This window comes from Acipenser ruthenus, chromosome 14, assembly GCF_902713425.1.
Source record: "Acipenser ruthenus chromosome 14, fAciRut3.2 maternal haplotype, whole genome shotgun sequence".
Taxonomy (NCBI): Eukaryota; Metazoa; Chordata; class Actinopteri; order Acipenseriformes; family Acipenseridae; genus Acipenser; species Acipenser ruthenus.
The window spans coordinates 22,754,424-22,782,386 of NC_081202.1; the positions used below are offsets into that span (position 1 = coordinate 22,754,424).

Below are 27,963 nucleotides of genomic sequence, written 5' to 3' on the forward strand. Positions count from 1 at the left end.
TCAAGAGTCCAGAGCCCTAACCACTACTCCACACTGCTGCCCTTTTTTACTTCTTTCTATTTAAACTTAGCAAGCAGAGTATAAAGTTGTTATGATGGATGCTATGGAAATAACATTGGTTGGTATGGCACAGTATTGCTGCTAAGAAACAAAAATAACACATGTTTATCTTTAAACTTGGCTTGAGTTGAATACTGTCAGTAGAAAGGGAGCACTGCATGATTAACTGCAAAACTAAAAAACAATTGTACTGCATGCACTAAAAAATAATGTTTGAAATACAATATAAACAAAACTGTACAACACATGCATCTTTTTTCTACACATACAGATGTTATCGTAAATTCTAGTGCAGTTAAAAAAAGGCACACCACACCCTTTTCTAGGAATATCTTTCTCATTCTACTTGATCTTTCTTGAGCACCTTCAGGGGAAGTGGTTGCAATGTTCTATATTTCTGTGTGGCAGTGCAGGGCTCTGCCCTTGTAAATATTGGCAGGGATGGGGTTAAATTCTCTTCCCTGCCCAGGTTTATTGTGTCAGGTGGGAATAATTAGCAATCAATTAGTGCCCAGCCACCTGACATAAAAGGCCTCAGCCCCTTAGCAGGGAGAGGTAGCTGAGGAAGTAAGGGTATTTTTCTTTGTGTGCTGTGGGTTTGAATTTTTTGCAGTCCAGTGAAGGCAAAGCTCAGCCTGGAAGGCTTATTTTGTAAGTTTTATTTTATGTCTATTGTTTGTGTTTAAAAACCTTTTGTTTGGCCTTTGTTTATTGTGTGTTCTTTATTTAATAAAAGTATTTTTGTTTGAACTGCAGTCTGTCTCTGGGCCTCATCCCTTGTGCCATCCTGTCACATTCTGTTTTTTCTTACAGGATATGATTACATTTATAAAACCGTGGTTTCCAGCAGCTGTAATAGTATTTACTTGTGACGGTGATGAGTTATGAAATGACACTGTTTTGTTGCCATGTACACTTTCAGTATTTGAAACTGTTCTAACAATAATATGGCTAAGATAGATTAAGTAAGGAGTAATGTAAACAGCATGTCTTAAAAATGTGATCTAAGAAATAGAATCAAAATAAACTGTCAAGACATTCGGCATGAGAACAAGGCAATGGAAATGTCTCTTGCACAGAAACTTTCTTTATACAAGCCAAAGGCATGTTATATAAATTGCAATTTGTTTGTACACATTGAAAACAAAAACAACCCAGACCCATTTTTGTGACATGTACTGTAAGTGAGTGGGACAAACTTTAAGGTACCACTAGGCAGTGCCTCCTCAAAATTTCAAAGTGAAATGTTAAATAAAACCAAAAATATTGTCTAAAATGCAAGAATTTTTTACTTAAACATAAGATTCAACATTCCTATAGTAATAGCAATCCTATCTGCTATTAACCACAGTACTAGCAGTAGCAGATCACGTCTGCACATTGATATCACATTGTGATACCGATGGCATCAGTAAAGTGAGATATATTTTCAAAGTTTCATATTATGATACCACTTCTTTTCTCTGGGAACAAATCTAGTTGTTGGTGTTGTTTTTTCTCTGTTAGTGTTTGATTTATATTATTTTAGCCCTTCCCCAGCAGTATTTGTTTATTTTCCCCAGTGCAGGCAAACTCGTTCACTCTCTTTTTGCCTGTACGGTATATCATTATTTGGCTGGTCATTTATTTAACTTAAACAAATTAAGTCCATAGGTTGTGCTTGATTTTTGTCTTCCTTTCTCCTGCCTTAACAACTTTGTTTAGAAAATATTGTATCCAAAGTATGTTATATTTATGTTGTATACAGTGCCTTTTTAAACATATGCTGGCAGTGTGTAACAGTTAAGTTTATTAGAATAAACTATGATGGGCTACTGTTTTTTTTTTTTTTTCTCAGTTTGCTAATGGAGAAAATACGTTAAACAGCCGAATTGGGGTAAATCTTGTTCAGACTGCACTTGCAGCTCTCTTGACCTACCCCTACTACTGCTATGCACTGGACTTGCCTGACCTCAGCACCATGTTCCTGGATCCTCAACTGATGCACTATCCTTGCACTACTGCACTACTAATATGTCATTGTGTATATATAACTTGTTGTAATCCTAGTTCATAATGTATTTTAGTAGTATTATTTGCACTTACTGTAAACTATACTGTATTTACATATTAATCTTACATTGTAACCCTGTACTGTACTGCCCTGTAACACCTGTAAGTCACCTTGGATAAAGGCATCTGCCAAATAAACTAATAATATGAAAAGTATTGTCAGTCAGAATACAACAATAAGATTGTACTGTTGCTGCCCTCTGCCTTTTTTTTTTAAAACATTTATTTAGTAGTCGCCAATTAGTTTTTATTATTTTATCCCAATTTAGAATATCCAATTATTATTTAAGCTCGGCTCACCGCTACCACCCCCTCGGGAGTGGTGAAGACGAACACACGCTGTCCTCCGAAAGCTGTGCCATCAGCCGACCGCTTTTTTTCAAACTGCAGACTCACCATGCAGCCACCTCGGAGCAACAGCGCTGGAGGACAACGCAGCACCGGGCAGCTTACAAGAAAGCCCACAGGCGCCTGGCCAGACTACAGGGGTCACTGGTGCGCGGTCAGCACACACCTGGGATTTTTCTTTCACATGCAGAGACTGAATATGTGCTAATGCATCATTTGCCAACTTCAGTTGCAACTCCATTTTCTTCAGATTGCGCAGATCTCTGTCTTTCTCCCTCTGCTTCCGAGACATGCTGTCATGTAGAGTTTTCTTTTCCATCAAAAGGTGGTGTAAATTCAGATCCAGAATAGCTCTACAAAGGTAGCATATATTTATTCTTAAGCAATTTAACTCAAATTAAAAAAAAAAAATAGACATCATTAAAATTATAATTCAAATAATCATTGTAACTACTGAATATAATAAGTATTAAAACATGTACAATAACTGGACTATAGCCTACATCACATTTCACAGATTTCATGTTAAGGCTTTTTATATTAATCACTCTGAATTCCAGTATGTCCAGTAACAACATGAACTATTGCCAAAGCTGAATATAACTAAAACAACTGCCAGCAAGTTAAATTGCTTGATGGTGAAATGTCCTTATATGGTTGGCCTGGCTAAACTAAAATAATGTAATTAAACATTGCCAAATAAATGCTTAAATGTATCACTACAAAAGGCTCTATCATTTTTATTAATGGCCCTTTCACACTAGGTACACTTGTAAATGCACACTTACCAAGGGTACTCAGCTCTTTCCAGGGAAAACTTACTGTATGTGTACTGAGTACACTTCTGTCTTTTCAAGTGTACTGAGAATATTTCCCTTTCCCTTTTCATCGCTATATACCATGTTAAATCAACATGAATGTATTTACTGAAACAGAAGTTGTTCTAGTATTTTAAAGCTTTTTTAATGTTCTTTTTTTTTACAGAACCTTTTGGGGTAGACTATTCCTATACCGTAATTCCATCATCATATGCCAGTTACAATAGATGTAATTAATCAAGTGTTCACATACTCTTGTTGTTTACCTTTCTTTTTTCTTTTTTTTTTTTTTATTAAATTTAGAGTATCCAGTTATTATTTAGGCTCAGCTCACCGCTACCATCCCTGCACTGACTCGGAGTGGCGAAGACGAACACACGCTGTCCTCCGAAGCTTGTGCCGTCAGCCGACCGCTTCTTTTCACACTGCAGACTCACCATGCAGCCACCTCGGAGCTACAGCGTCGGAGGACAACGCAGCTCTAGGCAGCTTACAGGCAAGCCCGCAGGCGCCCGGCCAGACTACAGGAGTCACTGGTGCGCAGTGAGTCGAGGACACCCTGGCTGACCTAAGCCCTCGCCCACCCGTGCGCTGCCCCCTGAGAACTCCTGTCCACAGTCGGCAATGGAACAGCCTGGACTCGAAATGGCGACGTCAAGGCTATAGGGCGCATCCTGCACTCCATGCGGAGTGCCTTTAGTGGATGCGCCACTTGGGAGCCTGTTGTTCACCCTTCTAACAATTGATGTGTTATGCTCTGTTTATATGCTGCATTCAATTACATTTATAACCTAATTACCTTGCACATAAAGCATTGCAATACAAGCAACCTGTAACCCACCTTTCTCCCATAACTAGTACTTCATTCTCTTTTCCTGTTTCCAGTTCTTTCATCAGTTTGTTCAGCTCACGCTCTTGGGCCTCCAGCAGTGCCCTCTTCCCATCCAGCTCCTTCATGACCTCCTGTTTCTCATCCCCTATCATCCTGAATTTGGTCTCAGTCTGTTTCTGAGCAATACTTAGTTCAGAGAACTGCTCTTCCAGCTCGGTTTTCTTTTTTTGCACATCCCTAAAACATTTTCAAAAATAGCCTTTAACAGGTAAAACATTTACAATATTTAAATGTATTTTATGCCATGGACAAAGATAAGGTATTTTTTGTGACTCATTTACAACTTACATCTTTTTTCGGTTTATTCTCTCAATCTCCTTCCCAAGTTGGACTGTAATGAACTGCAGTTGGACTAGTTCAGCCTGAAAAAGGGTGCATTTCTTCATCAAGGCATTCATTTTTTAGAATGTTTACAACAACAGAAACTTCAGACTGCAGAAAAAGACAGGTTGGTTTGCAAATAACAGTCTTTTTAAGCAATGGAATTGGGGAACTATAGTTAACCTTTGCAACAATAAGTAGTTCTAATGTAAAAAGTAAAGGTCAAGGCTAGACATTCTGTACTTAAGCATTGCAGGGGGCATTAAACTCTTTTTTACTCAATCCTAAAGGACCCTACAAGCAAAATGGGTTGTGCCTTTGGATTGGAAAGTCAAGTTATTCCTTGTGACAACAATGAGTACTATACAGTTCTTGTGTCAGGGAGATTTTTTTAAGTTTAATTTTTTAAGATTAGGCGTGCTTAAAATTCAAAGGTACAGCACAGCACAAGTCACGATAAAGAATCAAGAAGAGCAGTTAACATAGTTAATGACTGGTGAAATACAATTCAAACTTGCTGCAGCATGTCCACCGCTTTGTCATTTCAAAAAACAAACATTAAACTTTAAAGCTGCAGTGTCCCATGCAAAACCACATCATGAAAAAAACACATTTGTAGGTGAAAAACGCTAAAAGTCACTAAATTTAAAAAATATATAAACACATGACATTTTCGGTACACTAAAATAATGGTCTTTACATAATCTCAAGTAAGATTCAATGCACTTCAGCTAAAAGTTGGGGTGGGCCGATCGTTAACAACAAGGCGTTGACTCGGCAGGATCCGGTTTATACATACATACATACACCAGACCTGAGACAAATACATTTACATTTGAGATTTAATTTACAAATATCAAATATTTAAATATTTTGTCTCCAAACAAATAATTATTTGAAATAATTGGTAAAACTTTTCAAATCATTTTTACATTTTATACAAATAACACTTTCAAAGTTAAGTAAATCTCCTTGGAACCCTATAATCAAAACAGTAATGTATCTTTGATCAGGTTTAACAGAGTCATTATCAAACAGTAGCAGAATGGTTTAAGTCCTCACTTTATAGCTCTTGTCTCTTCACCTGGGTAATTGGTTTACTTTTAAGTTGTATAAACTAATAGTATCCTCATATGAAAACCTTCTCAAACATATCTATTGGGTCAATCAAGGGGACTTGGTAAATATAAGCTGCCTGTTTTCAGTTCAGGTTTATGTCACTCACATAGTACTGGCTTATGTTACCAACATGTTATTTCCGAGATCTAAGGCTGCTTTGCATTTCATTATACCAAACAATGCCTCAGTTAAAGTCAAAGTCACTTGTAAATATTGTAAACAACAAGTTGGTATCTCAGTGAAATCTCCCTCAAACCTCCTTGTGCATCGCAGGGGAAGTGCTTGTTACGTAATAAACATTCCTGAGGGTCTTTAAAACACACAGTGGTAAACAATAGGCCATACTGAACATATCAGATGACATTTTAAAGAGTGTAGTTAAATCATGTTATGATTCAAGGTATATATGTTTTGAAACTGTAAATAGGTATGCTGCATACTGGATAATAGACTGGATGCTGTCATGAACAATATTGTATAACCCTCTCTTTGACCACAATAAGACCTTTAGCTAGCTGCCTGAATTTCTTATGTTCTTATAATACTAAAAAGATGTTCTTATAAAACTTAAATGTGTTTCACGTCATTGTAAAACATTTATAAATATACTGTATTTGAAACATATTTCATATAAATATTCACAACTACATTATTTGAATAATATTTATTATTATTATTATTATTATTATTATTATTTTTTTAAATCATTGATTAATGTAGATTTCCACAGCCCACTGACTACAATTTTTCTTAGCCATGAAAAGATTTTGTGCAGATGTTACCCTGTAATCACTGTTTCTTCTACTCACATAATATTCCATCTCACATATTTGCTAATTTTACAGTGTTCTGGTGCATTTATACTGCATAAATCATAATAGTTTAAAGGACAATACAGGAAGATATGAATAGTCAGTTGCTAAAAGACTGTTCTGAGGAAATATTCCAATATTATTTACCTTCAGATCTTCCTGGGTATCTTTTCTCTCATCCAGCTCTTTTTGCTCACGTTGGATTTGTCTCTGCTTGACCTCCGTATCTTCTTTCAATGCTTCAATTTCCAGTTTCCTTTGGGCAACCTCTTTACGCAGCTCTTCACAGTTATCTTTCAAAGCCTTAGTTTTCTTCTCTAATTCCTAGAATAGGGAAAACATGTACAGTCAATTCTTGTTAATACGAATTTCAAAGGACCAGCAAAAAAATGTGTATTATCACTCATACTTATTATCAGGAGTCTAAGCCAAACGCATACTGTCAGTTTTTAATGGAGTTACAGTAACACTGAAATCAAATTTAAATCACAGAACAATGAAAAGTATTATACCTACTTTGTATTTTATTTAAAATACGTTTGTAAGTGAACTTTTAAAAAGCATACATTGCAACTTGGAATCTGTATGTACCATTCTGATCACTGGGATTTTTAAACCACAAAAGCAATGCGTTCTCAACATCAGGGTATTGGGCAAATCAGAAATGCTGACGACTTGCATCCACAGTTTTGCCGATCATAGGACTGTATTATTGTATCCCGTTTTTTCAGAAGGGTTGACAAAGTGTGTGGGAATGTTGAAATCTGCAGCAGCATCTTTCTTTTTCTTGTATGGTGGTGCATTATCCAACCCTTTCAACGTCTCCACTTTTGTCTGCAAGGACAGTGCATGTTTTTGTGTGAGCACTATGGCGACCCAAAATGCATCATAGGATCTGTAGTCCCCAAACAGTACTTAAATACAGTACAGGGGCGCTAATCTGGATGTTAATACATTTCCCAGTATCGGTTTTGGTTTATTCACATTTTTCTTCCCTGGGAGGGCTCCAAAATAATTTGTAAATTCGTGTTAAGTGAAATTGTATTATAAGAAGTAATTTACAATAAGTGACTGCTAAATTTTGCTGGGACATTGTAGAAAATTTTGTGAAAGATGGAAATCACATAGACTATGCACTGAGTGAAAATACATTTTGAAACACTTTAATTTTAGTAAATAAAATAAATTGCAAAAACTAAACAGACAGGTTTTTTTTTTTATCAAACCTTTAAATTAGGCACCTTTGTATAATTGAAAATTTTAGAAATGCAGTTATTTTTCTTGTTCATCAAACAAGAAAGAAGTGCATGTCTCATTATTCACATTCATAAATACCTGAACAGGAATCACTTTTGAGTAAAACCCCGCCCCCAAGGGATCAAAAAGACTGCTGTCACAGATCTCAGTGTCATTTTTCCTTCAAGCCTGCTGCGAATAATGGACGCAGCAACCTTAAAGGTTAATGGTTACATTTCTATTTCAGGGAACCAGGGTTATGATAATAACCCTTTCAAGTACGAAATGTAACCATTACTGAATAATTACATAACAACCGGAATGCTACAAGGCTATGCCGAGAGGCTGCCTTGTGCATCACCATTCGGTACCCCAGTAACAAGTGTTGTAAGGGTTGATTGGGAAGCTGCCCTTAACACTAGTTCCAAAACCAGGCTTTTGAGGATCCACAACATTAAGTCTGTAGAACCTAGTAAAGGTAAAGGTCCCCGGTTGAATGGCCCGTGAGCTTTTCTGGAGGGGGAAAGTTGGCCAGCTCATAGGCAGTCTTTACCGTGTCTGCTATCCACTTGGACAGCCGCTGCTTAGACAGGGCTTGAACACAGGACTTTGCCCCATAGCAGACAAAAAATTGTTTAGACTGCCTCCAACCTTTTGTCATGTCAACATAATACACCAGGGCCCCAACTGGGCAGAGCGTATGGAGCTGTCACTCCCTATCAGACCGGAAAGGAGGTGATTGGAAAGCCTCCAATTCCACAGACTGGTTGACATAAGGCAAGATTGGTATGGAGCGTGACCTTTGTCCTGGCCATCTGTAAAAAATATGCAGGCTTTCGCGATAGAGAATGCCTGCATCTCACTCACCCGCTTTGCAGAGGTGATAGAAAGCAAGAAAGCTGCTTTAAATGATAGCAATTTCAGCTCAGCTGAATGCATGGGTTCAAATGGAGGCTTCATGAGTGCATTAAGCACCACGTTTAGTCTCCAGCGAGGGACAATGTCTTTCAAAGGCGGTTATGAACCTGGTAGGCACCAGTCTGGTTCAGTACTGGTTTGGTGTACTTAACACTGATGCGGTAACCTCTGTCCCGATTCGGTACGGGTCCACCAGGTTGCAGTCACCATGGGTGTCAACGTACAGGGATGCCCACCTGTAAAAGCCACTGGCAAAACCACTCAGTCATTACCAACATGAGACTGAGGGAAGCCTGCTTGGTAGAATGAACTAACAGCCACCGTAATGGCAATGCTAAAATATCTGGTCACCAAAACAGCATTGAGGTACTGTGGTTGTAATTGCAAGCAACAAGCCGAAGTGAGTATCTCGGTCCAGCGCAATGCTGCTGAGCCCAGCAGCTGCTCTTAATACACGTGTGCTGGGCACGTGGCATCTGTAAAACACAGAAAAAAACTTTTTTCAACAAAAAACAGTAATTTAACAATTAAATAAAGAACATAAAATGTCTCGTATGGCGCTAATTAGCAAAAACGAGAAAGAAAATAAGCTCCAGCCGGAGCTATGCAGCCTGGGGGGAGAACACAAAGTCAGCCGACTTTTGTTGCTGGATCACTGGGAAGGAGCAGCTCGAGCCGCTGGCTTCATGCGGGGCACAAGGCCGCTGCGGGATGTAGTTAGCAACAGGCTGCAGTGCACACAAATACGTGTAAATAGCTATTATAGTGATTCATTTAATTATCACATACAAAATGTGTAAAAACACATGTAATGCTAAATATATACAGATATAAGCAACAATGTACTTATACTCTGATCAAGTCAGTCTTGAAAGGAAAAATGGCGCAGAGATCTGTGACAGCAGTCTTTTTGATCCCTCGGGGGCAGTGTCACGACTGCATCACAGGGTCAAACAGCAGCTTTGGTATAAAGTATTCGGTCTTTAGGAGATAAATACCCATTCAGTAATGGTTACATTACGTACTTGAAAGGGAACCTTTGTTAGGAATCCTTGAATACATGTTACTTGGTTTTATACTGTAAAGAAAGGCATCAGGTCTACATTTAATTACTTACACCTGATTTTGGCATCTTTCCATATTCTCTTTCCAGGATTTTCTTTTCCTCATGTAAGCTAAAGTTAATAAAATCAAAAATATACAGTATGTCAATTCAACACATATAAATCAGTCTGCTATATACATAGATTTAATGTCAGTTGGCAACTTTGTATTGCTGCTGTGAACAAAAAAAATAAACATTTGTAAAAGCTGCATTTCATCCATTTCTAACATTTAACATGACCAAGGCCCTTGGTACTTGGATAAAGACTTGACACATTGTGTGCCATGTAATCATCATCAATAAACAATCGTTTATTTATTGTAATTTATGTAACTTTATGCATATCATATTTTTATTGCAATAAGTGATGTGAATAAGGGGCCAATAAATCAACCTTGTGGGAAAACAAGTGTGATAATTCATTTACATTTAAAAGGCTGTGCCATTTAGATCCGTCACTCTTTAGCTCGTTAAAATACACCCCAATGTGATTTTTTTTTTTTTTTTTTTTAATTTAGTCGTTGCCAATTATTTTTTATTATTTTCTCCCAATTTGGAATGGCCAATTATTTTTTTTAGGCTCAGCTCACCGCTACCACCCCTGCGCTGACTCGGGAGGACACCCTGGCCGACCTAACCCTCCCTCCCCTCGGGCGACGCTCGGCCAATTGTGCGCCGCCCCCTGGGAGCTCCCGTGCGTGATTCTACCTTTATTTTATTTGCTAGATTTGCTAGACATGTTTATGAGTGCATGAAAGAAAATATATTTTAAAAAAGTATTGCCTGTCAGTCACTTTCTGTCATCAACACAACAACAAGTGAGTTTATTTTGTTTTCTGTGGTGGTGACGGTGGGGTAGCAAACTTTATCTCGTGACACATGGGTATGGGTGGGTGTTTATAGGGTAGGTAATACGAGAGGTAAGTAAGACCTCTTTCCACTTTACAACTGAGCCGTGCCACTTAGGAGTCTGAATGTTTTTCCACTGCAGAGACCGAGCCGTGCAACGGACGTCACATGCAATGAACGTGTTGAGTCGCATTTAGATGATACGGTATTAAGAGGCGCTGTATTTTAGTTGAGAGTGGTGGTGTCGTGCCGAATTCTGGCCCTTGCTGAATTTTGCACTACTTTGAGATATGCGCATGCGTGACTGTTTCGCTGAAGTTTGTCCGTGTGATTACTTAAGTTATTAATGTATTCATCAACGTGGTTTACCGTGAACTTTTGCTGTATCTAGCCTCAGACGACTCATGTAATTTTGAAATATGTGTTTAGAGACTAAAATTAAAAAGTATACGCATTTAAAATCGTCAAAAACTCATTCGCCCTTTTCCCATACATGCCAACAGTCCCTATATGGTCGGGACAGTCCCGATTTCCTAGCAAATGTCAGGCGTCCTAATGCATAGGAAGAAAGTCCCGATATTTACCCATAGAAAAAAAACAATTTATTCTGCACAGTAGAGTTAGTGAAAACCACACGCTGTGCTCTTCGTGCAGCTGACACATCTGCTGATCACTAACTTATACAAAGCAGGTAAGAACGGTTCATTATATCTATTTTTACTGTCATGATGGTCGTGTGGTGTTGAGTTGGGGGGATACATCTATGTTTTTTGCGTATGACTCCTCCCATGTGCATGATGCATATATAAATAATGTATACTGTATACTGTACGTGTATATATATATATTGGCCCAGAACTTGAAAAAGATGCGCGAAACCCGTTTTTTCAACAGTTTTCACTGGATTTCAGTACTAGCCCAAACGAGTCTAGTTTCGTCCAACACTTCAAAAATCGATGCTAAGTGAATCTAATTCGCCCATGCCATTAATTTGAGTGAGTCTAGTTTCGTCGGTGTTGAAAAAAGGCGGACACCAGGGCTGGTTTTAATAGCAGTTAAAACCACTCTCTCCCAAAAAGTCCAGTCAAAAAGTCTCGCACCTCCATACGCGCAGGCAAACTCACCACACACAGGTGGTTAAAACTATCAATAATTCAATTAGTCGGTACCCAGTAAGGCACAAGGGGACTGAGTGGAGAAATGCTACTTCTAATGTATATTCTGCTCCTGACGTGTACACAGTGGCATTGTATTAGAGAAATGAGCCCAAGATGTCTACAATAATTTCTCCACGTTTTTTCATTTTTTTGTTATTCCTTACGAAGAGTAAATAATAAGTAAGTGGCTTATTCGGTGAGCAATTAAAAATATTTGTTTGCCCGAGCAATGTAATGGAGAAGAAACAGTTTGTAATATTGACACGGGAAGTGATATTGGTCAATTTCTGTGGTATACAGTGAGAAAAGTAATCAGTGTGGTGTGGACAGAGGTGCTGGAATCAATTCCTTAAATTATCCAACCCCACATGGTTTAAACCACTGCAGTGGAATGAGGGGTGTTTGTTGTCTGTTTTTAAACTCAAATCCCCATTGAGCTCAAAAAGAGCCAGTTTGCAATGGGATAGAGCTTTTGAGGTAAAACTCAAGCCTGTTTGTGGGTATATACTGAATTTTTAAAATGTTAAACATGATACCAATTAGTAATAAAAAAACATCACCATATCCATCTTGGAAGTCTTACAACTGGCACATCTGTCTATCACATGGCTATACAATTCAAAGAAAGAAAATAACTTTCAAATTCCAACACTTTTAATGTTTAATGTGAGTCATGGATTACAACATCAGTAGGGTATTTCATTAATATGTTCTTAATTAAAATGTTTTCACTGGTTACAGTAAATGTGACACATGATAACTGGTATTTGTATTTATTTGTTACATTTAGGTTTCAATAACTTTTTGTGATATTGCCCTCTCAGACGACATTTTGGATACCTACAATCAAATGGAAAAGAACCCCACATGTATGTATCCTTTAAAGTAACCTTCATCTTATATTCAAACACTTAACCTGATTGCACATACAGTATGAGATACATTTTTTTTTATGTAAAACACATTGTGATAATCTTGTTTTTCTGATCGACAAGATGTACTCTAATTAAAATGCATCATAGTTTTTTTCATGATCAGACACTGTAGCTTCAATGTCACCCTATCACATAAAATAATGTATACTCATTCCTTTTTAGATGCTTCACAACTTTTAAAATATTCAAAGTTGTTGTTCTTAGACCCCTGATCTGCTTAGTTACAACATTCATCAATTTTAGTGAAGCTTAAATTAATTCATCCATGTCATTTTTGGTAAATTCTAAACCAATACTTTTTTTTACCTTATACTTAAAAATAGTAACAGGAGAGAAAACCTGGCTGCTATGTTCCATGCCTGTCTGGCAGCGTAATGTGTTACCGTATGCTGATCTGCTTTAGACAACAAAGATCACTTCAGTAGGATGGAAAATGTGAATCTATTTCTACCTTATTTTTTAGTCTTGAAGCTACAATATCAATCACAAATGGTATGCTAAAGGCTTAGGAATTATACAAACTAAAACACAATGATTGATTGCTAGTGTTTCTAAGTTTCTAAACTGAGGTATACTATATCTAAGACTAATATTAAATAGCCACTTCATTAGGTAGAACGACAAGCATTCCTAAACAGTTTATCATTTTATGACCTACATAAAAAGATTTTCGAATAAAACCATATTTGGGTAATCAAGCACTACAAATTTCTCGAATGCTAGTCTAATGACATGAAAAGTAAAAGTTTTGTGTTCTCGCTGCTGTGGGGCAGCACTGGGGGAGTGATTGACATTCTGGTCTCTCAGCTTATGATTTGTTTTTAACAACATCCCCCCAAAAATACCCCCCCCCCCCCCCCCCCCCCCGGCCCTTAAGTGTTTCCAAGTTGTAGTATTACGTCAAATGCTTTACAAATTAATACATTCAAATAAAAACAGTATTTTTCAAAGTACTGTATAATGATTTTATTTGGAGTACTATGTGTCTACTATGTGATGACAAATTCAGTTTGATTAATTTTGCCTTTGGTCCAGTTTAAACATTTAACGTAAGCTCTGCTTTCAAGGGTTAACAAATTAGCCAACACACAACTTCTTAAAAGCTACTGATTGCTGCTGTTTCTTGTGCACTATGTACTATCGCCATAGCTAGTTGAAAAAACTAAATCTGCAGCATGATTGAAAGACATACAATCTCTCTCTGAGAACAAACAGCTAAGAAATCCTTGCAATATAATGAAAGAGAATGTTGCAAACTACACTCATTGTTGTCTAGCTTTTAGAAATGTGGCAGGATTGGTTTAATTTAGTTACTACAATGTAATTGTCAGTACTGAATAAAAACACATGTGATAGACTTATAAAGTCCCAGACTACAAACACTATTGTGCCATAGTTCTGGAAATATTAAAATAGATACCCTGCTAAATCCAGGTACTAACCTTGACCCAAATGATCCCAAACATAAATAATATACCAATGGACAGTATGCTATTGTTCACAAAAGACCACGGCTAAAATGTTGGGGAGTGGGAGACATGGATCAAGTCCTGTGTGTTGAAAATATGTATGGCCATTTTTCATAGGACTATGTGGACTCCCAGTGTAGCCTGGGAGTAAAAATATCAAAGTAACATTCTGTAAATGAATGACCTCAATAAAACACTTACATTAAAAGTTATATTATTATATGTTTTAAAAAGACAACATTTCAAAATGGTCATGAAACTCATAATACTTTTTATGGTGCTAGAATCCTGACAAGCAGGAGAAAAATTGAATTAAAAACATTGGACTGTTCAATTTGAATATAGGAACATTGACGTTTCTACAGCAGGACCAGGCCATCTTAGCTTTTTTTGATGGTATTATACACCTTCACAGTAAAGTAAAAATCCCAATTACAGCACTGCAAGTACTAGAGTTTGTATGAATTCTGCTGCTTATCTCAAGATTATCAAGGGCCAGTCTTTCTTGGTGAACACGGAGGATGGCTAAATGTCTTGCATCATGTGCTGTAGTATTTATAAATATTTACATTCACTGAATAATTTTGGCACATGTAACTACAGTGTTTCCTTATATTCATAAGAATTGTGCTATATACAGCCTTTACAATATAGAGCTTATTTAAGATTTATATGGAACTGTGATGGAACATGGCTTCATCAACTTTAGAGCGTCTGTGAAAAATAAAGATTTCTATTAAAAAAACAAATTAATACATAGGTCTATACTCAATAATTTCAGGAAATAATTTAGTCCAACCTGTTTTAAAATTTGAATATGCACTTATTACTTTGCTGTCAGTCTCCCTAATATCTGTGTATATGTTTCAAACCCGACACACAAAGAAAAGGTGCACTTAAAAACATGAAGTGATCTGGAATAAATTATTAAACTCAGATATGAAAAATGGGCTTTATATTATTTAAGAAAACAGTTTTTATTTTTTAGAAACCTTTACTATTTTAGATCAGCACTAAAGTTTATGAAGCCGGGGTGTACTGGCAAAACGAAATACCGAAGCTGTCCTAAAAATCAATAGAGGTACATTGTAAACAGTTAATCTTTACTGCCTTTTGTTTCATTAAAAAAAATTCCAACTGAGTTAAAATGCACGTACTAACTAATGTTCAACTAGCACTTAAAGTATTAAAACAACATATACAAGGTGGCACAGTTAAACTTTTAATTGAATTATAATAGTAATATATCTCCCATTATTTTGCACTTTACCTTTTCCCAATGTGTGTCCAAAAGCAAATGAAGCAAATGTTTCTTTTTAAAACCTCTTCTCGTTTAAAATACAAATGCCCTCATTGTAGCATAACCAGAAAATAGTGTTTTTTTTTCCAGTGTATATTAAATAAAGTGCTTTATGTACACCTGTGTTTGTGGCAGTGTGACAGAGACAAAGTGATTCTTGGTGATACATCTCCCTCCCGACCTGTAAGGGCGCTGTGTAAAGGTAACAGAGTACCCTGGACTGGATGGCCAAACAATTCATTCCCAGAGTTAGGTGGAAGTTGGTCATCTAGAAAGGGGGCGGAGCTCTGGTACACTAAATCATCGACCCAGAAGGGAAATGATGTGGCAGCCGTGGACTGGAGGAGCTGTTGCACTCGTTAACCAAGGGCTCATGATAGATGGTACAAAAGGGGACGGAGCAATGTGATCTGTTCCTTGGTATGGTTAAAGGTGAACCGAAAGGAGGACGTGAATTTATATCGTGAGTGTTTTGTTTGTTTATTGTTGTGTCTAAAATATACTGTTTGTTATTATTAAACAGCTCAACACGATCCGGCGCTGTCGCCAAAGGCCAGCCCTTAACCGGACATCACTACACTTGTTTTCAGGATAAAATGTATTTGCACTACGAGCACTAGTGCACACACTGTGTCACTGTAAAAAAGAACGGGACTGTTTATTATTTTGGGGCCAACCTGTGGATTACAAAGTATTCTGCCTATTATAATGAAACAGGTTTGAAGTAGAGGCATTTTATGAGAACAGGAAACATTTCTTAACTCATTGTAACTTATATTCATTGTAACATATTCATAAGTTACATTATTATGTTATTTAATCAACAAGCCAACAGGAAAATACAGTACAACATTTAAGTGAACACAATTTGGTGTACAACCTTTTGAGGCACTGGGTGTTGTGTCAGGAAGCCCCCAAGTTGAACTTGTATTTATTAGCTCGGCGATACACAAGAACGTGTTATTTCTAATTGTGGGTTTACAAGAATTACCTGCTTGTCAATATTTGTTTATACTACAGCGATTAAAAAAACTAAACTAAACAAAAAAAAAAGACAAACAAATAGAAGCGAGAACCATCCTTTTATTACTTCAACAATGACACACTCACAGGTCTTAAAGTAGTAAAGTTGATTTATCTGACAAATATAAAAATAAAATGTAATTGACCTTTCGGCCCAGGGCACCTAGGCCTAACTGTCACTGTAGTGTAAGAATAAATGTACAAAACATGTATCAGTTGTAAAGACCTGACTAATTTTGAATGTGATTGTTCAATTGCTTAAAAGCAATAAAAAGTAACTTGTGTTAAAGTAATACCTTCTATGGGTGAGTGTGGACACAACAACCATGGTCAACTATCTAGCAGTTAATGACTGCTGCGTCAGACATTAATGCTTAAATAATAACTGGTGAGCATTTTTTTTTCAATGGCCTAATTGATATTTCCTGTAATAACTGCTCATTAAAACCAGCAACAGAGAGCGACCCCAGTGTGAGCTGTCAAGCTGAAAGGAATTCCACAATAAACAACACAGAACTTTTGAACTCTGGCAGGAGAAAATTGCTCAGATTAGAAAAAATACTGCATGAGGCAGTGTGTGATAAACGAGAATTTAATGCCCACCTTTGGGGTGGGATGCTTGGAGGTTATGGTACTATAAATGCCCTCAGGGTTTATGGAGCACCCTCCCCCCTCTCAGGTGGGCATTCAATTCTCATATCACACATTACCCCATGCATTATTCTCTATTTAACACATATTATAATCAACAGGGTTAGAGCCAACATCAACCCTGAAACAAATCAGAATACCAACCCACAGAAAACAAAATTAAGATTTCTCATCAAAATGTTTGTCTGCTTGTCTGCTACAGTGTGTCTTGGTAGTGGTAATGTGGTCTGTATTTAAACTCTTACCTGAAACTGAAACAAAAAAATAACACAAAAACAACATGACTAAAACTAGCCAAGGGAGCCTTTATATGCAGCTGTGTAGAATCAGGAATACTATTACCTCAACCAGCTGTAGTAAACAACTGGGATTTCAATAGTTTAAGGAAGATACTGTTTGCTCTAACAATTTGTACCATTGAAGAGGAATCACGATGCCAAGATGGTGGGGATGGCCTTCTTCCTCACTTCATGAGTAGCCTGAAAGACACTTGCTCGCTGCTCCAGGTAAATTGTCGAAAGAGGCCACTTACCTCTCAAGCTTATACTGCAGGTTGTAGTCAATCTCCTCTGCCTCATTAAGGTCATTCTGAAACTTCAAGAGCTGCTGTCTCATCTTACTGGCTTCAGTGTCAAAGCCTTCAGGAAAGTGGTCAGCCCGCTCCAGCTCCTGTTTCTGTCTCTCAATTTCTGCCGTAAAGTGTTTAGCATCCTGCAGCATCTGGATCTCTGACTGTTGCGTACTATTCGTTGGAGAGACAAGGTCACAGTAGTGTATTAAAATTTCACAAATTCCATAACCTTATTAAATATTAATTCCTATCAATGACTGTTTCTGTCCAACAATCTGTTATTGACCATTTCTGTTTTTTAACAACAGTCTAGAAAGAAAACTTTATCTAATCCATAGGGCCCAATAAAATAATTATTTGTTTTTATATTCTTGTAAATGTAAATGTCACTGTTCCAGTTTTTTTTTTAAATTTGATTACAGTAAAATTAATTTTCTGTCACAAAATAAACGTAGTTTTGGGAAAATAATGGGAAAATAATGTAATAACGTCATTGCTTTTACAGTCCTAAACCTTTATTGTAGTGCATCTTACATACCTTTTTAAAGTCTCATGCAGCAAGCTGTAACTAGCTTTCAGCTCAGCAACTCTGGTTCCTCTTATTTTTCCAATGGAAAACAGCTAAAGATTAAAAGCAAATATGTTTGTTTGATTTAATTTACTCATATATATATATATATATATATATATATATATATATATATATATATATATATATATATATATATATATGGATTTATAGAATAATGCACTTACAGGGTATTAAAATGCAAGTACAAAACAAAACTATCTTCAATACATTTAGTGAAAAAGTTTAGTTCTCTGGATTAAAATGTTAAGAAATATACTGAACTCAGCTATCTGCAATCAAGCCAACGTTGGTGTTTATGGGAATAGTTTAAGAAACACAAATATAATCTGAACCACTGTTTGTATATTTATATTAGCTTTATTACAGAAATGATAACTTAATAGGCTGAAACAGGGCTAATGTTAATATAATCTACCAATCTGGAAGGAAAATATTCTCACATGCATATGATACAACATTGTTTTCTTAAATGTTTTTTTTTTTTTTTAGCTCTTAGCGACTTGTATCAGATACAGAAGTTTACTTCCTTTAAGTTTAAGTTCAGGGTCATCTGAAGTGGATGTCAGTGGTTTGTGGCTATTGTGAAACTACAGCAGTTCTGCAGCAATAGTGTACCTTGTTGGGGGAATTGTGTGAAATAGTTCAACAGAGACCAACATCACCTCCAGTACATGTGAGGAATAAACACAGAGAGGGACAATGTTCATGTATTGGAAGAAAACACAACATATTGTGCATGGCCACAAAAAAAGATCTGTTATGCTAATGCTTAAAAAATAGCTTGGAAGTGTTCACTGACCTAATTAGGAAACAACAGGGTGATATTTATTTTCTGTTGAGTAACAGCTAGCAATATTCTAGTCAATTACGCTGCTTTAATATACTTAGAATTGAAAATAGTTTCATTGCATGCGGTTTCCTTTTATTATTGTTTACCAAGGGCATTCTATAGCGTATTCATTAAAAAATGAGCCCATCGTTCTTTAAAACACTGTGGGATCCACAAACTTATCCAGCAACTACACCACCACTGTCACAAAAAAAGGAGTATAGACACTGGACAAAATGTATCAAACACTGGGGTTCATTTGGTCTTATTGCTGTTTCAAACTGCTTTTACAAAGTTTGGAGAAAAATAACTGTCCAAAACTTTCCCCCAGCACAACACTAGGGCAGCAGTGTGGAGTAGTGGTTAGGGCTTTGGCCACTTGCCTGGAGGGTTGTGGGTTCAATCCCAGGTGGAGGACACTGCTGCTGTACCCTTGAGCTGTACTTTACCTAGATTGCTCCAGTAAAAACCCAACTGTATAAATGGATAATTGTATGTAAAAATAATGCAATATCTTGTAACAATTGTAAGTTGCCCTGGATAAGGGTGTCTGCTAAGAAATAAAAAATAATAACTTGATTTGGCTATTCTAGATACTGACTGACCAGCAGGCCAAATCAAAACAGGCTTTCATGGTAGACTGGAACTGGCAGTCCTTTAAACTGCTGCAATTGACATGTTCAACTGCTTTGCCAGCTCTAACCAGCTGACCAATGAAAATCATACTTTGGCATTTTATAAATTAATTTAAGTTGTCACCAATTTATTTAGTTAGTGTTTTTGATGGGATAGAAGTCAAACAGAAAATATTGTAGGATGTTCCAATTTTGAAAGAAGTATATTCATTCATAGGTCATTCAACCACAGGCCACTGTGAGATGACACTACATTTTCAATTGATAGTGACTAATAATGCATTTTATTATTTTGTTGCTTATGTATAAGGCATGTACATTATGTATAAGAGACAGTGGACCGTGAGAAATGTTATGATTGGAATAACATTATATCAAGAATATTGGTTTCAAGGGATATTTTTGGATATGCATACAAATAATGGACCCATGTGAAAGCAAGCCCCCCCAAAAATACAACATCTAAAGAAGCCCAAATCTGCCTAAAATGATCAGACTGGGAAAGCATGTCTGTATATTCCTTATACTTATCCTGTGATGTTAAAATGAAAACACTTAATTTTCAAAAAAAAAACAAAAACATAGATTTAAGAAGTCCAAGGATGAGTGAGTGGTTCTCCTTGTAACTTTTATTAGGTAGATAATTCTCTAAGCTCTCAACGACATGAGTGGTATAAGATAATTTTGTCTCATATATTGTATTTAATACACTGTAATGAATTTATTTAAAAAAAAACAAAGTTTAAAAAGTAATTTAAAAGAATGAACTCACTAAATGCTGTGATGACCTCAAGTGAACAATTTCTATAAAACAGGCATTTCACTGATTAAAAGGAAGTTTGGATGACAGCTGTTGAAATTCAGCCAAGTCCTACTTAATCTTTTTTTTCTGCAGTATTAGTATCTGTCTCACTTATGCAACAAGTTCCCACCCACCCTTTCCTACAGCAGTGACTGTTCTCTCTGCCTGATGTTAATGAGATTGCTGTAGAAGTACGGAACCTCTTATATTTCTCCAGAAAGAAAGCCTTGCATCAGATACTATATCTGCAAACATGAAGATTGCCCTGCTGTTTCTGTTTGAGACTGTGTTGCTAGTCAGTACAGAGTACTCTACAAGTTCACAAGAACAACATTACAAGGAAACAAAAGGGAATGTATTTTGTCCCATTAAACTCAGACCCAGCGGTCAGTGTGGGGATGGGGAGGAATGCCTATACCAGGTGACCTTGCCACCTCTGACCATAGAGCTACCCAAACAGTTAAAAATGCTAGAGAAGACAATGAAAGAGCTGCAGAATCTTAAAGAAGTTGTGAACAAGCTGAAGAGCTCCTGCCTGGAGTGCAAGCAGCAAGCCGATGAGAGTCTGCAAAAGGACAGCAGTGAAGTGCCAGGACATGAAACACCAAGCACAGGGGGACACGGGCAAAAGCATGACCCTAACATCCATGAGCTGCAAAACAAAATGTACAAGATGTCTAATAGTTTAAAGAATGCAAGGAACCAGATTATCACATTGCAGGGTCGCATGGAAGAGATGAGCCTCTCGAACATAAAGCATGTGGAGGCTATGGTAGACGGCAAGGTGAAAAATCTAACTGGGGTTGTAAACAAATTAAATAACAAGTGTTCCAGCCAGTGTGCGGCAGAGACCCCCGAACCATGTAAGTTTATTTTAAAAATTGTTTTAAATAATGTTAAACATAAAAATGTCACGACCCAACTGGCAAAATACCACCTGTTATTATTGTTATTATGTAATTATTTTTAGACCAAAAAAATAAAAATAAAGTTAATGTCTGTTTGTTTTTTTAATCTATGGAAGGAGTCATATATAGTAGATAAAATAATAACGGGTTGGTATCTGGTGTCTCATAGGAAAATGGATTAATTTGTTAATGCTGCAACAGTGTTGGAAGTTCTAAATTGAGTTTAAGTGTGAGAGCAAATGTTTTTCTGAAGTTTGAGATCAGAAAATAAATTTAAAAGGAATATCTTGTCAGAAAAAACTTAGAATATGAATTCTATTTATTAGTAACAACACAATATATTCCAATTTCAATCATAATCTTATAATCAGTACACAAAATAATGTTCTTTTTAAATAAATTGATAATAAGCACACTTGTAAGTGCTTTGAAGTAGTAAAAAGGAAGCCACCCAGAAAACATATGGGTTTATGTAATGTGATATATTTATATTATACAGTAATTAAACTATCTATTTGAACCTTGAAAGCCTTATGTCAAAAAACGCATACTATACAAAGAACGGGGGTACAAAAGGGTTAGAGATTCTCATTACAAGATACAAATAGAGATACATCACTGCTTTAATAACAACTTACTTTACAGTAACAAGCTATAGAAAAGTTTACTTGATGGCAATAAAGAAATGTTGAGACCAAAGTAAATAATACTTGTAGAACTAGGTCAGGAAACACAATAATTTTTGTCCACAGAATGCAGATGTAATGCATGTAAATGTATAGATGTTTTAGCCTGGGGGTGGGTAGAGAAAGGTGTTCATTAGAGTTGTCTACCTATAATATATTAACTATAATAAACTTTTTTTTGTATTTCTGTTTGCCCAGCTGCAATAATAGCACCACGAGATTGCTCTGATTATTTCTTGTTGGGAGAGCAGAAGAACGGTCTCTACAGAGTCACACCTGACCCCAGAAATGGCACCTTTGAAGTTTATTGTGACATGGAATCCTATGGAGGAGGGTGGACTGTGCTGCAGCATCGTCACAACGGCAGTGTTAGCTTCAACCGCACCTGGAAAGAGTACAAGAAGGGCTTTGGGAGCTTCAAGGGAGAGTTCTGGCTGGGGAATGACAAGATTCACCTGCTAACCAAAGCCAAAGATATGATCCTCAGAATTGAGCTGGAGGACTTTGAAGGTATACGGGAGTATGCCAAGTATGAAGAGTTTTATGTTTCAAATGAGTATCTCCAGTACCGCCTGTCTGTGAGTGGCTATTCCGGTACGGCTGGAGATGCCATGCATTTCAATAAGCATTACAACCACGATCAAAAACTGTTCACCACCCCAGACAAGGACAATGACATGTACCCTTCAGGGAACTGTGGGGCCTACTACAGTTCAGGCTGGTGGTTTGACGCTTGCATGTCTGCAAATCTCAATGGAAAATACTACCACAAAAACTACAAGGGGGTTCGGAATGGGATCTTCTGGGGCACCTGGCACAGTCTGCCTGATGAACACCCATCTAGCTACCGACAAGCTTTCAAAACTGTAAAAATGATAATCCGACCCAAAAACTATGCACCATAGAATCAATCCGCTCAAGAGCTCAAAATATAGGGTGTACTAGAGCAACACAAAATGCCTTTCCTTGATAAACACTTTAGCAATATACCCCTTTTTGATACACAATTGGTTCACCAGAGTTCAGAAACGTTGGCTTTGTTGATAGGCTATTGTGGAAAAAAAGAATGTTTGTTAGGAAAAGAAAGTTGAAAAAGTTTGTTTGTTTATCTGACATTTAGTCTTTGGATTGTTCTCAAAAATCTGCCAAGTTTGAATTTAATAGTTATGACAGAAAGACATCAAAGATAAATAAAGACAATAATAACATTTTGTTATTAACTTACAATAGCTTCAAGTCATCACCTAGTTTTCAAATATTTCAATAAAGCGTTAGCATGCTGATGAATGCAAAATACTTTTTGTACTTACTGTAGGAATGCCACAATCTTTCAGAGAACAAATACAAGGGATGTACAGTCCAAAAGTGCATGCTTTTATGCCCACTAGATATCTAAAATTATTATTAAAAGTCATAAGAACTCAATTAGGATTAAAATTAAGCAATTACACTTCTGCTGGTTTAATGTGAGGTGTAAATTAAATATCAGGTTTTTTAACCAGAATTGCTTTTTGATGTATTCCTAGCTTAGCATGGGTTAGACACATGCCATAAATATAACATTTATAGCAAAACCAACAAATAGAAAACCAGCCTAAGGTTATCCTAGGACACCATCACTACATATATGACAGCAAGGTTGTACAGTGATCATTATGTGGTTTAAGAAAGTCAAAAAGAATAGCCCAGGTTTGTGTAATATTATTTTACATTCAAAACAAAGCCTGCATTTGGAAGAAAAACTGAAAGGGCAGAAAATATTAATAAGTATTTTAAAGCAAAAGAGCACTGCTATATAACACAGCCCATTACATTCACGTGTATTACATAATTATGTATATTAGATAATACTAATGTAAACTAATAATATATTATTATAGTCTTTTATTACTGTTTTTTTTTGTGCAATGTTCCTTTTTTGATTAAAATGCTGTTTTGAAAATGATGGGTTGAAATAAAGAAAAAAGAAATGTACAGTATTTATTTTAGATGGAGGACTGGGATATAACAGATTATATAAAGTACTAAATGTGATGTGTTACTTGGGTTGATAATCTTTGGCAACAAACAGGAAATCACTATAGATTAAAATACACTGTGTATTCCTGATAGGCTGGTATTACATAATTATGATGGTGTGATCCTTACTTCATGCAAATAAATAAACTATTATAAGGATACTGTAACTGATGTTTTTTGGGCAATAAGGCAGTTTCAGCAAAAAGTATGTTGCAATTATTCTTTTTTTTGTTATTACATTATCCTTTAATTTGCTATAGAAATACCTGCACCATAATTGCGTTTAATACAACACTGTGTTTTTGAAGTGTGTCACAACAGGTTAATTGACCCCCACAATAAAACCTGGACAGATACAGATTCATAAATATAAGTACTGAGCAAAAATACTGGAAAATAAAATAAAATAAAATAAAATAGAAACATCTGCATTTGCAAAGCTTTACCTGAGTAGAGTTGGGAATACTATACACTAGTAACAGTGAGGAATACTTTGGATACTGGAAAAAATGCTGTGGATGGTTATATTTTGTACATAGCTTTTATACTGCCTACAAATATTGCTGATTGTTATTAAAAAAAACAAAAAACAACATTATAACTGTTCTTTAAGGTGACAAAATAAACATTATAACATATTATTATTATTATTTCTTAGCAGACGCCCTTATCCAGGGCGACTTACAATTGTTACAAGATATCACATTATACAGATATCACATTATTTTTACATACAATTACCATTTATACAGTTGGGTTTTTACTGGAGCAATCTAGGTAAAGTACCTTGCTCAAGGGTACAACAGCAGTGTCCCCCACTGGGGATTGAACCCACAACCCTCCGGTCAAGAGTCCAGAGCCCTAACCACTACTCCACACTGCTGCCCCATATCTATGTAGTAGCCTGCCTTGTTTGTTCTTTAACATTGGGCAACCCTATGCTCAGTTGATGTTCATTGAGTTAAAAACATTTACAAGCGGCTGCCTGTGCACCAACAAATTAATGCTATTAAAGAAAGAGACAGATATAACCCTAAACCTGAACAACAGTGTGAAAAAACCCTACTTTACCTCATCTAGACACTGAAATGCAGGGCTTGCAGAGACATCTGCTGGCACTTCTTGCAAGTTCACTTGGGGAGCAAGTGCAGAAATTGGCTTTTCCTGGCTTTCTTCTTCATCATCACTGCGATGAGAGCTCTCATCATTGGTACTCATGGCCAATTAATTCTATAATGCAAAAATTAACAGATTATAAATGATACAATCAATGTCTTAAACATTAGGATTGTTTTGCTTTATAATACATTTAACTTCAGATTCCAGAAATCAGCTCCATAGAGTTCCTCTGCTCCATAGAGTTTGAGCAAAATGACTCTTGGAATTGTCATTTTGAGAATGTGGCTTTGTGGCTTTCTCCACGTGGCACTAGTGCAGTACAGTGCACATCAGAGAGGTCTTGTCTTTAGAAAAGCTAAAAGAGGCAAACTTAGCGTAAAAGGTCTCCAGAATGAAATACCTTTACAAGAACAACAGTTTTGGGCTTCAAGTAGGAGCAATTAATGGACGAATATGTAAGCAGTGCCCAGCTGGACACCGGCTGGAAGGACAATACGACTTCTGGCGGGTGGCCAGGCTCAATAAGAAATTATTCATGGCTGCTAGTCTTAAGACAGCGTAGCTAATTAGAGAACTTAGATTTTCAAAGTATGTGAGGCTTCATGGAAAACTGCTAATATCCCAAAGTACAACAAGCATGTTAGAAATAGTTTCCAAATCATAACTTCACACACATACTCATATAGGTCTATAGAGCGGGTTGCTGAAAATAAGAGAATGCTGCATTAAACAATCTTATCTTACCCATTTGTAGAAAGATACTCTATTTGGAAAGATATCTATTGTATTCTTAATAAATATCTTAAAAATGATCTATGTCACTACATAATTAAAAGTACAGTAGCAATTCATGTCCATCAAGTCTTTTCAATAAAAGTTGAAGAAGTCTTCTATAAATGTTAACATATACTAAACATACAGAGGAATAATCCAGAGGGAGACATTAATAATGTAACATGTTCCTAAAGGGCAGTTATGATATGGTACATTAAGTACAGAATTAATTCATTTGGCAAGCCAGACAGTGGTTCTATGTCACTTTGCCACATGGTGTCACTATATCACAACTATGCATATGAAATAACATAACATAATAAATAAAAAGATACAGTGTGAGAGTAATACAGGATAACACAGATGCTATTGAAATAATTCAGGATCTGGCAAGCTCTGACTGCTAACATTGATAAACTGCAAAAAGCTAATGATTTTGCTTTGAGGAGGAAGTCTTGTGTCCCTTGGTATATTACTAATGATTTCAATTACTGTGCTTCAAGTCTTGTTACAAGCAATTACATTTCTGAGCAGCTGAAATAACTCTGGTTGGGTTTCTGTACATTTTCTAAACCTCTACAGTAGTTAGCCCGACACCCATATTTTACAAAGATAATCTTAATGCAAAGCCATCAAATTTTTGAGGTGGGTCACTTGGTATATAACAGATTAAAAATGAAGAAAATGATTACTTCTATACATCATCATTCAAAAGTTATTAGCATTGTTTTTAATCTAACAAAAACACATTATATTAGGCTTATTCACATGTGCAAGCTCATTTAATATATATATATATATATATATATATATATATATATATATATATATATATATATATATATTACGATTTACAAAAAATACAATAGAATGACTATTCTTCAGTTCAGCTTGGAAAAAAATAAATAACTAGGCCCTAAATTTAACTGAAGCTCATTGTGGTTGGTTATTTAGGCTATAGCAATACATTACTGTACTGTATGCATCAATTTTAGATGTATAATCATGCTATTCCAGGTAGTGAGCCAGTAATGAACAGTAATAAAGTTTTTTTTTTTTTTGCAATTTAATCTTAGGCATTTTTGCAAGTGGATTTTAAAACTTAAAAGTTGCAAGTTGCTACAGTAAAGAATGCCCAATAGACTATATTATTGAACTTTTTCTACCATTTTAAGTTAGGTTTGTGATCATGCAAGATATAAACAGCATGACTTGCTCTAAAGTAAGCAGTTGTTCAAATATTCCTTTAGTATAAGCTATAACTGTGGAATTTAGGTTTAAATAAAACTATGAAACTCAAGGTCAGAATAATTTCACCTACTGTGAAAATAGGTGTCTCAGCGCAGAACAAAAAAATCAAAAAAAAACCAAAAAAAAAAAAAAACCGTAATTCCCAATGCAGTAGATTTTACAGATTTGACAGTACAATGCTAGGGGGAAGATTTGGTATTTGCTGCCATCTTACGGAGAGAAAAATAATTACTAATACTAATCTGAACATTTCTTATTGAGAGGATGTAGCAATGAATTAAAACTGCCATTGATGTTCTCCAACTACCGGGTCTCAATCCAACGATTGTTTTCCAAATGGACAAGGTCATCCTAAACTACAAGAAGATGTTCATGAGACCTAGATTTTAGATTCCTTATGCAGAGGTTTTACAGTAACTACGTCTTGGGACCAAATTGCTACTGTAATACTGTTGCTGCCAAGATTAATGGGAGGAGATAATTCTTTACACAGTTTACCATAGATGTATTTGTATTGATGATATCTCAAAAAATAAAAAACCTAACGCTATAGATGAAATGCACTAATGGTCTAGCTGCAATCAGACAGGTACCAGGATGCAACAGTTTATCTATACATATACTTGAAATGTTTGCATATTCTTATATACATATACATATAAATATATATCAGACAATTAATAGATAAAAACGTTTGCACTACTTCAAATGT

General features: G+C 36.1%; 2 protein-coding genes across 2 annotated transcripts in view; one reads left to right on the forward strand and one right to left on the reverse strand.

Moving 5' to 3' along the window:
* LOC117419999 (coiled-coil domain-containing protein 146-like) overlaps positions 1-27,963 on the reverse strand; it is a 47,477-nt gene that overhangs the window by 18,679 nt on the left and 835 nt on the right. The window contains exons 2-9 of the mRNA XM_034033483.3: positions 25,179-25,337; positions 18,175-18,257; positions 17,598-17,807; positions 9,694-9,751; positions 6,570-6,746; positions 4,459-4,532; positions 4,120-4,347; positions 2,627-2,813 (exon numbers count right to left, since the gene is read on the reverse strand). Of these exons, the coding sequence (XP_033889374.3) occupies positions 2,627-2,813; positions 4,120-4,347; positions 4,459-4,532; positions 6,570-6,746; positions 9,694-9,751; positions 17,598-17,807; positions 18,175-18,257; positions 25,179-25,325 (1,164 nt within the window). The 5' untranslated portion in view covers positions 25,326-25,337. The remainder of the gene's footprint in view (positions 1-2,626; positions 2,814-4,119; positions 4,348-4,458; positions 4,533-6,569; positions 6,747-9,693; positions 9,752-17,597; positions 17,808-18,174; positions 18,258-25,178; positions 25,338-27,963) is intronic.
* LOC117420000 (fibroleukin-like) lies at positions 20,495-24,033 on the forward strand. The gene is made up of 2 exons (XM_034033485.3): positions 20,495-21,357; positions 22,287-24,033. Exons 1-2 carry the CDS (start codon positions 20,748-20,750, stop codon positions 22,991-22,993), a joined length of 1,317 nt encoding a protein of 438 aa, XP_033889376.3. The 5' UTR covers positions 20,495-20,747; the 3' UTR covers positions 22,994-24,033.